General features: G+C 38.3%; 3 protein-coding genes across 4 annotated transcripts; all 3 read right to left on the bottom strand.

Moving 5' to 3' along the window:
• Positions 1-1,350: 1,350 nt before the first annotated feature.
• Positions 1,351-4,883, bottom strand: LOC121249964. Of its 2 annotated transcripts, none has more exons than XM_041148849.1 (5): positions 4,518-4,883; positions 3,736-4,106; positions 1,976-2,140; positions 1,835-1,886; positions 1,351-1,747 (listed from the first exon to the last, which is right to left on the bottom strand). In XM_041148849.1, the coding sequence occupies exons 2-5, from the start codon at positions 3,990-3,992 to the stop codon at positions 1,658-1,660; spliced, it is 564 nt and encodes a 187-aa protein (XP_041004783.1). In that variant the 5' UTR covers positions 3,993-4,106; positions 4,518-4,883; the 3' UTR covers positions 1,351-1,657. The 2 variants fall into 2 exon arrangements, with proteins under 2 accessions (XP_041004783.1, XP_041004784.1); XM_041148850.1 differs by having other exon boundaries at positions 4,561-4,883.
• Positions 4,884-6,166: 1,283 nt separating this feature from the next.
• LOC121249505 (mediator of RNA polymerase II transcription subunit 17) lies at positions 6,167-14,196 on the bottom strand (the record flags this gene model as incomplete). The annotated part of the gene is given in 13 exon segments (XM_041148205.1): positions 6,167-6,310; positions 6,410-6,502; positions 6,505-6,534; positions 6,537-6,603; positions 6,702-7,154; positions 7,232-7,603; positions 7,605-7,620; positions 11,739-11,827; positions 12,081-12,139; positions 12,142-12,181; positions 13,540-13,673; positions 13,676-13,716; positions 14,060-14,196. Coding segments are annotated over 13 exon segments (1,569 nt in total), but the record flags the coding sequence as incomplete, so codon positions are not given.
• On the bottom strand, positions 8,665-9,955 carry LOC121249960 (calcium-dependent protein kinase 19-like). The gene has a single exon (XM_041148846.1). The coding sequence runs from the start codon at positions 9,832-9,834 to the stop codon at positions 8,680-8,682; it is 1,155 nt and encodes a 384-aa protein (XP_041004780.1). The 5' UTR covers positions 9,835-9,955; the 3' UTR covers positions 8,665-8,679.
• Positions 14,197-14,370: the final 174 nt, after the last annotated feature.

Here is a 14,370-nt window from a genome sequence, read left to right as displayed (position 1 = left end):
ATTCTTACTTCCTTAGTTTCTATATTTTTTCAAATTACTTCCACCAAGGTGCTTTATTTTTTACCATGCCATTCTTCTACAAATGAGGCCTATCAATAAAATTATAGAGAGACGCTTCTTTCTTTGAGAAAAAAAAAAAAACAATTCCATTTGAATTTATAAGAAAAGACAATTTCTTTTGAATTCATGGGGGCTATTGCAAGAGGCTATTGATACCCATAAAAAACCATATTCCCCACTCTGATGAATGACATTGTGCAGTGCTCTTTATGATCAGAAGGTCAATGTTTGATATATTTTTTTTATAAGTAAGAGTAATTTTATTAATACGAATGAAATAGGCATAATCCGTGTACATAAAGTATACAAAAGAACACCTAAATACATTCTAAGTTCAAAAGATTAAAATCAAGAAGTCATGCACATTGTTTCCATTAAGTACAATGACATAAAACCAAAGCATTAAAGTGTGTACAGAAAAATTCTACAACTCTGCCATTGCATGCTCTCTATCTTCAAAACACCGCTCATTTCTTTCCGACCAAATTCATCACATGATGCACAAGGTAAATGTAAATATATGGAGCAAGTACTAGTTTAAATATCTTCCTCGTTTACCGTGCTATGTTGGACATGGCCACCAAGAATATTTTTACATCCTACCCAATTTGTACTCACATCTTATATGGTATTCACCTAAAAACGTTTTTATTTCATTTTATAAATTTCAAATGAATGCTTAATAGATACTTAATAAAAGTTCAGATCACAACATCTCAAAATAACTAGACAAGTATTGATATATGATTATGAGCTACACTTTATATAATTTTTGAAAAGTTATTTCATTTTGCACCCCAAACAACAACTAGTCTTTCTTAAATCAGTTGATTTTACCTCAAACTATCAGTCAATTTACACCCATAACTTCGCGAGTGGCTAGCCACCAAAAGTGGCGACTGGCCACCCAAGGAATATCTATTCCTCCCATTTTAATTTAGAGGAATAGCTATTCCTCGTGAGTAATGGTTATTCCATGTAATACCCATTCATTCTCTTGAAAATGAAACATCAAGCAAAAGAATAGCTTTCTAGCACCCTGTTTCCCCAACCAATGCACCTTACTGTCGTCAGCTCAGGGAAAACAAAAGGTTATGTCACTAAGCATTCTATGTTCTGACAAACGGTCCCGGGTCCAACATTTACCACAATATATTGAATCTTTTGTACTCAAACAAGTCAACAGCTTACCAGCAAAAGGTGAAAATCAATTTCATAAAAAAATGACACAACCTTGTATTCCAAAGATGAGTTTTGAAAACCTGAAGGGGACAAAAAAAATAAGCCATATGCCAAAGATGTAACTGAGTACTAATTTCATTTCAATGAGAGTTTTCTGGGCGTACAATGTAAATTGAAATGAGACTGTACCAGCAGCGTGTAACAACCTTCAAGGTCAGGTTGACATGTAAGCCGACTGATTAAAAGACAATAAACTAGATCATCAGTAGCACGAATGTGGCCAAATAAGGCAAGGGCTGCGTCATGCAATGGAGGCAAAACTTCATTCTATAGGCCCTGCTACCAACCACCAAATGTCTGAGTTAGCGACTCTTCATCTATGTCAGTGTTGTTTCTCACTTGCACCCTGAGAGGATTAATCTGTACGGAACATATCATATTGTGGCTGGAATGTCCCAGTCGAAATGTAGGGGAATATAACCATGCAAGCCATAAACAGTGTGAACTGCATAAATGTGGAGAAATAAGATAGTTACTACACATAAAATATTGGATGACAAGCGATGACCAAACCAAAAGCATGTTAGAATACCAGCAGGGGAAGTGTAAGGAAACTCCATATTGGCCATAAAGCAAAAGAGAACCTGCAAGAGAAAAGCTCAGCAATACAGGAGTACTTTCAAGCACAACACTTGATAAGTTCAAATAGATTAAGCATGATGGTTCCTCTTACAAGCAAAAGGAGACTAGTCCAAGAAGAGTAACGAATGGCAAAACAGATGCACTATTCAGTTCCCATTTCTCGTCCAACCTCCTGACACTCCAAGCTGACATACTTGAATAAAAGAAGATGACAATATTCAAACCAACACCCACCATCCCAAGGTACAACGGCAATCTGCAAGGGAAATAAAATATTAAAAATCATTTTGTATCAAATGAATAATACTATCTCACCAATGGCCTTATAACCTATTGTAGTTCTCCTTTCAAAGATGGATGAAGCCCCCACAACACCTACTCACACACAACTTCAATACAGTAATTTCTTTTTTGATCAGCAACACACAACATCAATCCAGTAAAAATGTATAAAATGTCTATGCTCCCATCCCTAGGGTGTGAGGTCTAACGCCTCAGGAGCTCACCATTTATTCTAAAAAAGAACAAATAATAAAGAAAAATCACTCAAATTAGTAGGGGTAGTGAGATGCTAGTATGCACATGGTTCGGGTAATGGAAGTAGAACCACTATATGAATTGCACGCACTTCACAATTTTCAAGTCTCAGAGTATCCATAATTTTTTATACTGTATGAATTACAAACTTTAGCAATAAATCACAAGCATGAACCCAAAGTGCCTCATTTTTTAAACTTCATAGTGGAGGCATCAATAACCCCAGAGGTTAGTCATTTGTTTTGTCCAAGTCACTAGGCATAATCCAAACATATGAACTGACTAATCAGTACAACTCTTCACACCTCAATAATCCTCGAGGTTAGTCAACTATTTTTTATAAGCTCCAGGCATAATCCTAATGTCGCAATTAACTAATCAGCACAACAAAAATAACTTCACAAAAACTTGAATTTATTTAATTGCATGCAAAGTTCTATGTTGAATATGCTATTAAATAAGCTTCCTAACGTACAATTGGGAAGCACTTGTCTAGAGCTATATACCTCGGTTATTCTAATACCGCAACTATGCAAAGACTAAATTACAAAACCAAGTAATATCATAGTCCATTCTAAGCGAAACAGTATTTGTATTCTGATTTTTTAATACCTAACTCTATTGTGTGATATCATTTAATTTGTTATTTCTTCTCACAGGATATAAGATAGAAAATACTGCTGATATAAAGTAGACCTCAAAATCCAAATAGATTATATTGAACATGTATAATTTAGATATAGATGCGATAAGCCAACAACAACATAGAGAAGACTTTCATAGATACATGCTTTTTTTTTTTTTTTTAATAAGTGCATCCAAGAGCACGACATAGATACATGCTGACATGCTGTCTACTCCACCCCCACCCCCAGCCCCACCCAAACAAAAAATCCATAGGGTATTTTAATTAGGGAAAAAAAAAACCCATAACTCGTTGCTCTGGCATAAGAATTGGTCAATTGGGCATCAAATGAATATGGAAGATAAGAGAAACGACACAACAAACCATACTCGCAACCATATAGTCTCATGTTGATGTCTCTCTATGTTATGACTAATAGCCAGACAACAACATGTATTTCAAGTGTTTTCAATGCAACTGCGTACTTTGACACAAAACAATGCATGCTCCATGTATTTCCGAAACAATTTGAAATCTAAGAGAAACGACACACCTCATAAAAATTTAAACTTTGGTTCAATCCAAATGCATAAGATAAAAAAAATAAAAATATATCAAAAGGTAATGATTACGCAAACTATTAAAAAAATTAATAGGGATTCAAATTTGGAAAAAGGCAAATTTTTTACCTTCTAATTCTGCCATCATGCCACAAGAGATATATAAGATTGGAGTGCCCATCACCATAGTAAATAATGAAAGTTGCTGAAGCAAGCCAAAGAAAATTCTCCATAATCTCAATCCACTTCCTGTTTCTTGGACTTGCAGGAGATGCAGGACGGGACCTTGAGCATGCATCATCCTCAAGGTCATCACCACTTGAGGCATATCCCTGGCTGTGCCTCTGCCTCATGTATCCACCCCCAACCGGCGTCCCCCCAGACATATTGACACACTAAGGAAAACTACACAAACAACATGCAACACAAGAATCTCTTCCCGGAATCAACAAAACCTCTCCTATATCCAAATCCACCGATGAATTGAATGCTCCACGAACCTAGCAGAAGATAACAACCAAACTCACATGTAAAACGACAATCTACAAAGCTTCTCCCGTTTCAAAATCACTAATGAATTCAGTTCCGAAAAGAATCTAGAGAGTATCTGTATCACTTCACCACCTTAATCCCCAATCAATATCACCAGAAAATCCCTACAATAATCTCCAGCGATTGAATGCACAAGAGACAAAGTGCAGTAAACCACACGTCCCTCCAATCACCAATTTCCGATCAAACCAAAAACCGCGTACCGAATAGAGCAAAAAAGATAATGGAATATAAAAAATACTCTCGCCAATCAATAAAACCCAATTCAAAACACAATTTTTTTTTTGGCAAAACCCTTATCAGGAATTTATTCCCTACAAACAATCAAAGACCAAGAACAAAAATTTCACAAAACAAACCCGTTTAGAGGCCCAGATATCCCACGCCAAAACAAATGCTTACGATTCTTCGAACCCACATTCTGATATCAGAATCTCTTCGATTCCCACACGGCAATTACTTCGGTTTCTCCAATCCCAGTCTTGAATGAATAGAAGAAGTAGTAGTAACAAGAAAACAAGAACAGTAATAACTAGAATCCAAAAAGGGTCTTGCGGTCATTGGGTCCAGAGCGTGTTGTGTGTGCATATGCCTGTAAGGTGACGAGAGGGATCTGTGTGACAGAACTTTCAACTATAAAGATGTGATAGGCGGGGGAGTTTGCAAGCGATACGTTTCGTGCAAAGAATGTAGGAGTAGTAGAATCTTCCATAATAATTTCTTTGAAAAGAACCTTTTTTTTTCCAACGGAAAAAAAGAAATTTATATATATATATATATATATTTTATTTTTCCACGTGTTGAAATTGGATTAGAAGGAAATGAGAAGTCAAGCTACTTTCTATGGCATCTGAGCTGTTATAAGTTCGAAGGCAACTTTTCTCTCCTTCCTGGTCTTTTCTTAAGGCAACGTTAATGGTGCATAGTGCTTAAGCAAGCAAGCAACCACGCATTTGGTGGACAAAAAATACATGTACGGTTATTTTTGAATATTTTTGCATATTTTATTAATATGATTCGCTGCGTCACTTTTTTTTAATATAAAATAATTATTTTGATCAATCATATCAGTGAAGTGTATAAAGAATACGCAAAACCAACATTGGTGGATTAGAGGGGTGTGCGTGCGTGCTTGCTCTCCACTCAAATATGCTGTTGATATCTTCTGGCTCAAGTTGCGTCAGGTTTCCTTTTTTAAGGATTGAGCTTTGATTACACTCAAATCGTTGATCAAAATCAATTGGGCTGTTCTTCAATTATCATCCTCTTCAATTATTGGACCAAATTGAAAGGTGCAATTTTAGAGAGAGAGAGAGAGAGAGAACTCTAAAACATTTAATTCTGACTACGAAAATACAATAATAGTCTCTTAACGTATCTGTCCAAGCAATTACAGAGCCTAATTGGTATCCGAGCAGCTTTATCATAGCCCATCTTACACAATCATGTGCCCGTAGCTACATTATCTTGGGAGTTTCTTAAGATGGAGGTTTCTAATCTAGAAGTCATTTTCCAGCACCCCATGTACTCAGCATCCCATTGGTGCTTGTAAGATGTGAATTGAAATGAAAGCGATGATATTTTAAAGGAATTAGACATCTTTGATATGATATAAGAAGTTGTTTCAGTGATATCACATGGTAAAGAGGGAAAATCAAGGAGTGAAACAGCTTCTAAATTGATAAAACCGTTAAAAAGCTGACATTACATGCAACAAGGAGCTTATCCTATTTTTGAGTGTCGAAAGGGAAAAAGAAAGTACATAGAAGGTCATTAGCTACCACCTCCACTGCACAAGCTCACCAAGTCAGTCCATCACACATCTAGGGACAAATGGCCTAAGAACTTCCTATATTCTGATGCACCATCAGAAATGTCCATGTGGAGCTTTCGCTCCTCGGTGCAACTATCCTCCATAACCAACCACCAGGAGATGCATCCTTGTTTATCTTCTGGGTCCACATGCACCAACAGACTAATTGTTTGCCCTGCTCCTGCTTGAATGATAGCATAGGAAGTCCCTGTTTGCCTTTATTCCCACCGAAAGAGCCTCCTTATGAAGCCAACCAATAACTTGGATTGCGACCTGTTCAAAAATCCAGAATGTGTTGTACCTACTCTACAAAAGGAAAAACAAAAAGAAATTGTTGCAGAATAATTGCAGGAAGATCTGCCAAGTCACATTCGTATCTGTTCATTATAGAAATTTCCTCTGAATTCCCTCTGAACAGGCTAACAACATTAGGAGCACCTTCTCCTTCTGCGTTGATGTAATCATCATTTACCACCACCTTAGTTCGGAACTGTGACTTAATGACACTCTTCACACTATGGTTGTTTGATGGCGGCATGCGTGAAGACTGGACGGAGGAAAATCATGAAGAGTGTCCATGGAGAATGCCAAGTTGGATGAGATATCAACTGGAGATAAGGGACCCTGCAAATCTACAGATATAAACTAAATTTACTGAGGAAAATGCCCAAACACATAAAAAGAGAAGATTGTGTTCAATGAAAGTCAAACAGAAATATGTCTATAACACCTTTTCCAGCTCCATAAGAACTTTGTTGGAAAAATTCTATGAGCCAGAGACACAGAAACGACCCAAGAGACCAGACCCATACTTCGCCCCCTGACCAGATACTCGCATATACATGCAATCGGGTCTGTCCTTCGCAAAAACATGCTCATGGAAAATCTGTTGCAGGTATATTGCATAACTAATATGATTGGGAAACCCCCATATTTTCCTAAGGGTATCATCTTCTTCCTCTGGTAACTTCAGTCCATCTAATGAGTCCAAAAGTAAAATTACATTTTCTAAATTCTGAGAGCCTAAACTTTCAGCTGTTTGATCTCCTTGACTAGATGGTGCAAGTGATATAAATACAGGGGTTTCTTGACCTATGCTCAACTGCATATAATTTTCTCGTATACCAGTCACATTAACACCTAAAGATGGCTTAATTGCTTCACGATTGACCAAATCAAACACCTGGAGAAGCACCAGGGGTAAACAACAACACAGAGAATTATGAAAAAAAGAAAAACACAGTTGAGAAAAAAATATACCTGCTCATCAAAGATTGCTTGATTAACTTCATCAAGGAGTGAATTTGTTTCTTCAACACACTTGTCATCGCTTACAGATTTTCTCTCACTTTCTCTTTAGGGATGGTCCAATGAGGAATAAGTTTTAATTTTGTAGGCTTCCGTTGGTGTATCACCTGAATGTCGACCAAGGAAACTAAATTGGAGAGAGTGGCGTGACTTTGAAGGTAAATTTACTGAAAGCATGCCAGCTGAGTCATGGTCAAATTGAACAGTAGATAGAGATGATGGACGGAATACAGCTGCTGGATCATAAAGTGAATTGTCAAACAGATCAATTGTGAAGCCTTCACTTCCAGGAGCTGACGCTTCCCCTCACTGCCTTTTAACTTTCCCAGTTTTGCTGCAGTCTATCCGCTTATCAGGACATGAGTAAAGGATGCTGTAGAAGAACTAAACTAAAAAGATAACCCATGTTTGGTTGCAAAAAATCTCAAGAAAGTTTTGAGAAAATTTTTTCTTTCAATCCTAAGTCTTTTAAACACCAAAACAGTTTTTTGTCTCTTAAAAAAATCAATCATTTGCCCCAGCTTATGGGGGGAAAAAAACCAAATCTCACAAAAATCTGCAAAACAAATACATCACACAAAAATTTTCTTCCCAAACATATTTTCAATAGGTCTCACTACTTTTACAATTCCCAATAATATATATATATATACACATATAATTTTTCTACTCAAACATATTTTCTACAGGCCCCACCACTGTCATAAAACCACAAAAATGAAAAGAAAAAACTCATCCAAAAATATTTTCTCATTGATTTCATAAAATTTCAGGAAAATCTTCAATCCATGCATTGTATCTGAATTATGCATCTTTAGTTCCTTACCAAAATTATACAAAAATTATACACATGAGCAAGTTGAGAAAAGATGTTTTATCATGGCCCTATGATATTGTAATGAACCCTCCAGTGAAGGAAACATTAATATAGAAGATAAAGGAGATCAAGAACAAAGGAGGGATAATACTAGATGAATGTAACAATCATGCAAGAGATGAACAATAAAGAAAATGATGATAATGGCTACGCCTTAGGGTATTCGAGGTCCCCAATTCCTCCAAGAAAAACCAGAAAGTGTTTCAGCAATAATCTTCCAGAGTCCCCAAACAATGATCCCCTTTCCTCTACATATACTCGTGTTTTCAGCAACAGCTAACTAAGGCCTTGGCCCATTCTAACTAACATTAACTAGGCCCATGGGCCACTAAACAACCTTTACTCAACTAAGTTGGACATCAAGCCCAGCCACTTTAATGGGATTCATAACAAATTCTCCCCCTTTAAAGAACCTTGTCCTCAAGGTTCCAGTTAGATATGTCAAAATCCAACATCATGGACCAAAAACTCGTGTGCATAGTTGACTAGAAACTCTAGTATTTTTCCATCAAGATATACATCATTAAACTTCTGATATTATTTCCTTGATCGTGGTATCGTCACCCATTGCATATTCTTTCATGACAATCTCTAGTTCATCTCTGGTAATAAACCCACTATTATCGTTATCAAAATATCGAAAAGCCTTGAAAAGATGTTCATCTCGTTCTAGCTTGTGTCTATGCGTTGTAGCAGTGATAAATTCAATGTAGTCAATTGACCTATTCCCATCCACATCAGCAGCTTCCATGAGCTGCTCTACTTCAGCCTCTGAAAGGTTTGAGCCAAGACGAGTCAATCCTACCTTCAGTTCTTCATACAGGATTGTGCCACTTTTATTAGTATCAATGTTTGTAAACATTGCCTTCAGCCCTTGGATTTCTTCTTCAGAAAAAATCTCAGCAATGACCTTCAGGGCAAGTTTCTTTAGTTTGGTCATTGCTGTGAATTGCTTCATCCTGGAAAGGACAGCACTGTCGATTGACTTGTCTGATGCTTCTCCATCTTCTCTAATCCACGGGTGCTCTAGAACCTGAGTAGAAGTGATCCTTTTCTTTGGGTCCTGCGTTAGCATCTTGCGGACCAGGTCCTTGGCACTGTTTGAAATAGATGGCCATGGCTTGCTTTCAAAGTCAATTTCCCCTTGCAAAATAGCATAAAAAATCCACTTCTCCATCTCAGCCCAAAATGGAGGTACGCTACTGAGTAAAATATACAAGATAACTCCTGCACTCCAAGTATCTATTTCATATCTCCATCGTAATCCTTCAGGTGCAACATAATAAGCACTCCCAACTATACCCCAGTACACCTTCCCTTCTTCAATGAAAACGGACAACCCAAAATCCATGGCCTTCAAAAGTGCATTCTCATCCTTGAGTTCAAAAACCACTTTAAGGGGCAAACCATCAAGCAAATGGGGGGTAAATACCACTGGATTGCCATGCTTCATGCTTTCCTCTATGTAAGTTGCAGCAGGCTCCGAATGTTTTTCATTGGTCCCACCAAGAGCATCCATTACTACAAGGTCCAATGCAACCTCCCCTTTAGTCATGAAAGATTTCACTTTGGCATGCAATTTTTCCTTCACAATAATAAAATGCACTGAGAAATTTGATTCCCATTTCTCTATCACCACGACTTTCAACATGCCAGAACATAGACCTCGCCTATGCATTTATCGAACAAGTTGAGCGCATTGCTCGTACAGCCATACATAATCACATCATCTTCCTCCTCACAAAGTCGCAAAAGAAGTGCGAATTTCTCTGAATTGAAACTACACACAACTAAAGAAAAAACCAGGGACGGCTCATTGAGCTTGGATTTCCACTCTCGCAACATCTGATGTACTTGCTGCTCTAAGACCACAATGTCATAAGCTCGACTCTTCTTTGCAGATTGGAGGTAGCTAAACACCCTTTCAAGGTCATTGACCTGGTTCTTAGCCCTCTCCTTCAAGAGCTGGTGCAACGCAGACTCGCACTTGCTCTCCGAATCCTTCTGCATCGATCCCCTCCAGAAAAATCTTGAGAAATGCAAAAAGATAGCTGAAAGTATAGCACAAAAATATTTTGCTGCCGAAATTTGGAAGAGGTTCAACGAGGAGACAACAACAGCTGGAAGGAGGGCACCGTGTACAACGATCTTAGGCACAAGAAGAGCTCCAAGAAGTGCTTCATCTCCCATGGAATAAGAGGTGAGAAGTGGCAAAGAAGTTAATGGAGATGAGGAATCAAATTGAAGAGACTTACAACTGAGTGACACTAGATCTACAAATAGCCTGAGCTCCTTTCGGTCCCAAACCCACTCAACGGTGAGTGACGGCCACTTGAGGGCGTGGGTCTCCCATGGGGGGTGCCATACGAGGCGTACAACGACATCTCTGCATCTACGACCAACAGGCCTCATAGAATTGGCTACATTGTTGATGAGGTGCATTGTGATCACGTGCTCCCCCTTGGTAATGTCCATTTCTGAAGGTGTGTTAATGGAGGAGAGACATGAAATACGGATGGGAAATTCCGAGGGTTGAGACAATACGATGGGATTGTCGAAGGAATTTTCTATAACAGAGGGAAGAAGCATTTCGTTAGGGACAGATACCATGAGTACTGTCTTCTCTTTTCTTTCTTCCACGATTTCATCTACATCCGTCGTTCCATTTTTTTCCTGCACTATCAATTTTTGTGAATCTTCGATTGAAGCCGTAGCTGCCTTTTCTGCTCCATTCTCCACAGCTTGGTCTTCCCAGACTAAGAAGGATTCCTGTACTTGTTGCTTAAAAATCTTATAATTCGCTTGCATTCGATCGACTAATTCTGTGATGTGCAGCATTTTTTCAAGAGCCTTTTCCATCAATGGCAGCAAATTTACTTGCTGGTTGTTGAAGGTTATCCCGTCCATGGAAGAATCGGTGGCTCTAGATACCACTTGTAATGAACCCTCCAGTGAAGGAAACATTAATATAGAAGATAAAGGAGATCAAGAACAAAGGAGGGATAATACTAGATGAATGTAACAATCATGCAAGAGATGAACAATAAAGAAAATGATGATAATGGCTACGCCTTAGGGTATTCGAGGTCCCCAATTCCTCCAAGAAAAACCAGAAAGTGTTTCAGCAATAATCTTCCAGAGTCCCCAAACAATGATCCCCTTTCCTCTACATATACTCGTGTTTTCAGCAACAGCTAACTAAGGCCTTGGCCCATTCTAACTAACATTAACTAGGCCCATGGGCCACTAAACAACCTTTACTCAACTAAGTTGGACATCAAGCCCAGCCACTTTAATGGGATTCATAACAGATATAGTAATATAATTTACTTTGTGAATAAAGTGTGAAGAGAGAGAGAGAGAGAGAGAGAGAGAGAGAGAGAGAGAGAGAGAGAGATGGGTCTCAATGCCTTTCAAAGTCATGTACATCAAGCCTACAACAGTAAGCTTTTTTTTGGGTAACCTTATAACTGCAAGCTAAACAAAGAATAATCGTTATTACTCCAGTATTTTATAGCATGTAATGCAGGCTTTAAAGCAATGTAATGTGCTTGTTTGATAGTGTAACAAAGACAGACTCACCTAATAAGAGCATCATAAAATCTTGCTTCCCGAGCAACTTGCTGTTCCAAAGCTTTAGCAGAATGATTAAAATATTTACCAAGATGCTGTATCAGAAACAAACAACAAATAGAAAGAGACTTTCAACAATTACCCAAAACAATATGAAGAAGATAAAGAAGTTCATTAGCAATCTTTTCATTGGATGACTATTAGCAACTCCAACATATGTAAACTTTTTATTTTCTTGATAAGTGAACTCTGACATGTGTAACTTTGCCACAGACTACATTAAATATGTAGCATGAATTGTAAGGAATAAGGATAGAAATTGCAACATAAATGAGTGAGAGAGAGTATGCAGAAGCATTGTAGCTTGGTTGCTGCAGATACAGAAAGGTCAGAGAGTGTTTCATTTGGCTGGTTTTAGCCTGGTCATGTGTTACAGCATCATTCACTTTTACCTGCGGATGTTAATTTAAAGACAAATTACACATGCAAAATAAATCCAGATTTGTTCATGGCTCACAAATTCCTTTCGAATTAGTACTCGCAACATTTGTGCATCTATAATATCGAGCAAACACCAAATCAAAATCAAGCACTTAAATAAGTTATCTTAAACATACCACTTCACGGCATTGATAGGATCAAAGTGGAAAACCTAAAATCATAACCTTCTTTTAGTTGCTATCACAATGGATGGCATATTAAAGACAATGCAAAATGGGTCGGTCTTTTAGACTCAATTGAGTCTACAGGTTTTTAGAACTTTCCAGGTCCGCTTTTCTTTTAAGATAGTGTAGATGGCTGTTGACCATAGGAACTCCACAAGCTGTTCTATGAAGGTGCCATGTTATATCAAGGTGGACATGACATAATATATGCAAACTTATAATACCGGAATCCAAAGAGAGCCACTAGAAGTTTAGGTAGATTTTCAGGAAACTTAAAGAATTGTGGCTCTTGAGGTAACTAAGAGCCAGCTTTTTTATGAATCGCATGCCTCGTAAAAAGGATTTCCACCCTTTGGCCTTATTTAATTGAGTGGACGGTTAACAAAAAGTGGGGATCAATTACCCACCTGTGGGTAGCCCAAGTGGTAAGGGCAAACTTGTGTGCATGAGCCCCATGTCACAGGTTTGATTTTCCCTGGGATCAAGCTGCGATTTAAGTGGGAGGCCATGGCGGTGGGTTGCTCTGCTAGTCTCCCTGGGGGTTTAGGTTCATGGGTGAGTCCTAAGGGCTCTGCCGTGGGGTGGTTCCCCCTGTCATAAAAAATATGTGTGGATCAATTATATAGGTTGGCCATTTAAGTCTTCTGTTCATCTTGAACAAGCATTACTACTTTCTGATATATCATTAGATTTGTTACTTATGGAACCTATGTGTTGAATGGCCACACAATTTCCCCTCCCTCCCTGCAGAAGGGGGTTGTTGACGTCATAATCTTGCTGCACAACCTATTCCTTCCTTGGTTATGGCTTTCTCATGCTAAGGATTGTTTAGCGAGATGGTTCAGATGGAAGGTTTCTTTGTTCCCTCCCTCAAAGTTTTAAAATTTTGCATGGAAAAAGTCAAGTTTGACAGACTCCGTGAAGCAATCACTACACAATTCCCATTTGCAAACACACTCGACCAACTAAGGTGATCATCATAATCATTAGCATTCACCACTATCCTGGTTCCCAACTTCCCCGCACAAGAATGTAATGCAGAACACGTCAACTAACCATTGTCAGAAACGTAACGGTTACCTCTGATGTATATAAAATTTATGATACAGTATGAAGCTATATTGGATTGAAAATGAGGGACTCACGGTGTTGATGAGATCTATGATGACAGAGAGCTCCTGATGAGCTAACTGCAAATTCTCCACCATGCTCTGTCACTGCCACGGTGTCGAACTCTCCTTCAAAATATTCTTCTGCTTTTTCTTGTCGTCTTTCTCCACCGCCGGATCAGTGAAAGCCGCTCCTCATCGTATCCTACATCTCTATTTGAAAAACTAAGTACAATAATATTCATGTCGTTGCTGAGATAACCAAAGAAACTAATACAGAACTGGAACTTCGTCAATTATATTGAAACTGACTACTTGATTATGTCATTTAGGGTTAGTCTTAGAATCATAGTCACTGGATGAGCATAAACACAATTACAAAAACTGAAGAGTAGAATACACTTAACCCTTCTCTTTGGAAGTCCAAAAACCTGAGAAAAAGAGTAAGAAAGTGATATTTAGAATCTTGATAAATACATTGTTTGGTTCCTTTTCTTATCTGAAAATTTCTCAAAAGCCAAACGAAGTTTAAGCAGTGGAAAGGGAAGAACAATACGGAGGGAAGCGTTCGATGCCGTTTACTTTAATTGCGTCCAAGCGCTTGATGGGAAGCTTGTCGAGAGAGAGTCCAGATTCCCGTGCATTTTCTCTCGATGATTTTTCCCCGGGGAGAGAAACCTCGCTGCTCGAAAGTCAAGGCCTGGTTCGGAAGAGCCGAGCCCATGCCGATGGAATTGTCCGGACTTTGCTTACATTTAGCCCAACAGCCAGAATCACTCTTTCGCAGGTGCAGTCGTCCTTTCTTCCCTCTACATTCGATTAGTGTTCGGCACTTAAAAAAAAAAAAAAAAAAAAAAAAAAAAATCT

This window comes from Juglans microcarpa x Juglans regia, chromosome 2D, assembly GCF_004785595.1.
Source record: "Juglans microcarpa x Juglans regia isolate MS1-56 chromosome 2D, Jm3101_v1.0, whole genome shotgun sequence".
NCBI lineage: Eukaryota > Viridiplantae > Streptophyta > Magnoliopsida > Fagales > Juglandaceae > Juglans > Juglans microcarpa x Juglans regia.
This window is presented reverse-complemented; position numbering and strand designations above follow the sequence as displayed.

What these genes read in the sequence shown, in the direction of transcription:
- LOC121249960 (XM_041148846.1), bottom strand. Translation starts at nt 9,834, where the DNA reads ATGCATAGGCGAGGTCTATGTTCTGGCATGTTGAAAGTCGTGGTGATA.
- LOC121249964 (XM_041148849.1), bottom strand. Translation starts at nt 3,992, where the DNA reads ATGTCTGGGGGGACGCCGGTTGGGGGTGGATACATGAGGCAGAGGCAC. An exon ending in CATGATGGCAGAATTAGAAG is followed by an intron (nt 2,141 to 3,735) that starts GTAAAAAATTTG and finishes TTTCCCTTGCAG; the next exon opens with ATTGCCGTTGTACCTTGGGA. An exon ending in TCCTTACACTTCCCCTGCTG is followed by an intron (nt 1,748 to 1,834) that starts GTATTCTAACAT and finishes ACATTTATGCAG; the next exon opens with TTCACACTGTTTATGGCTTG.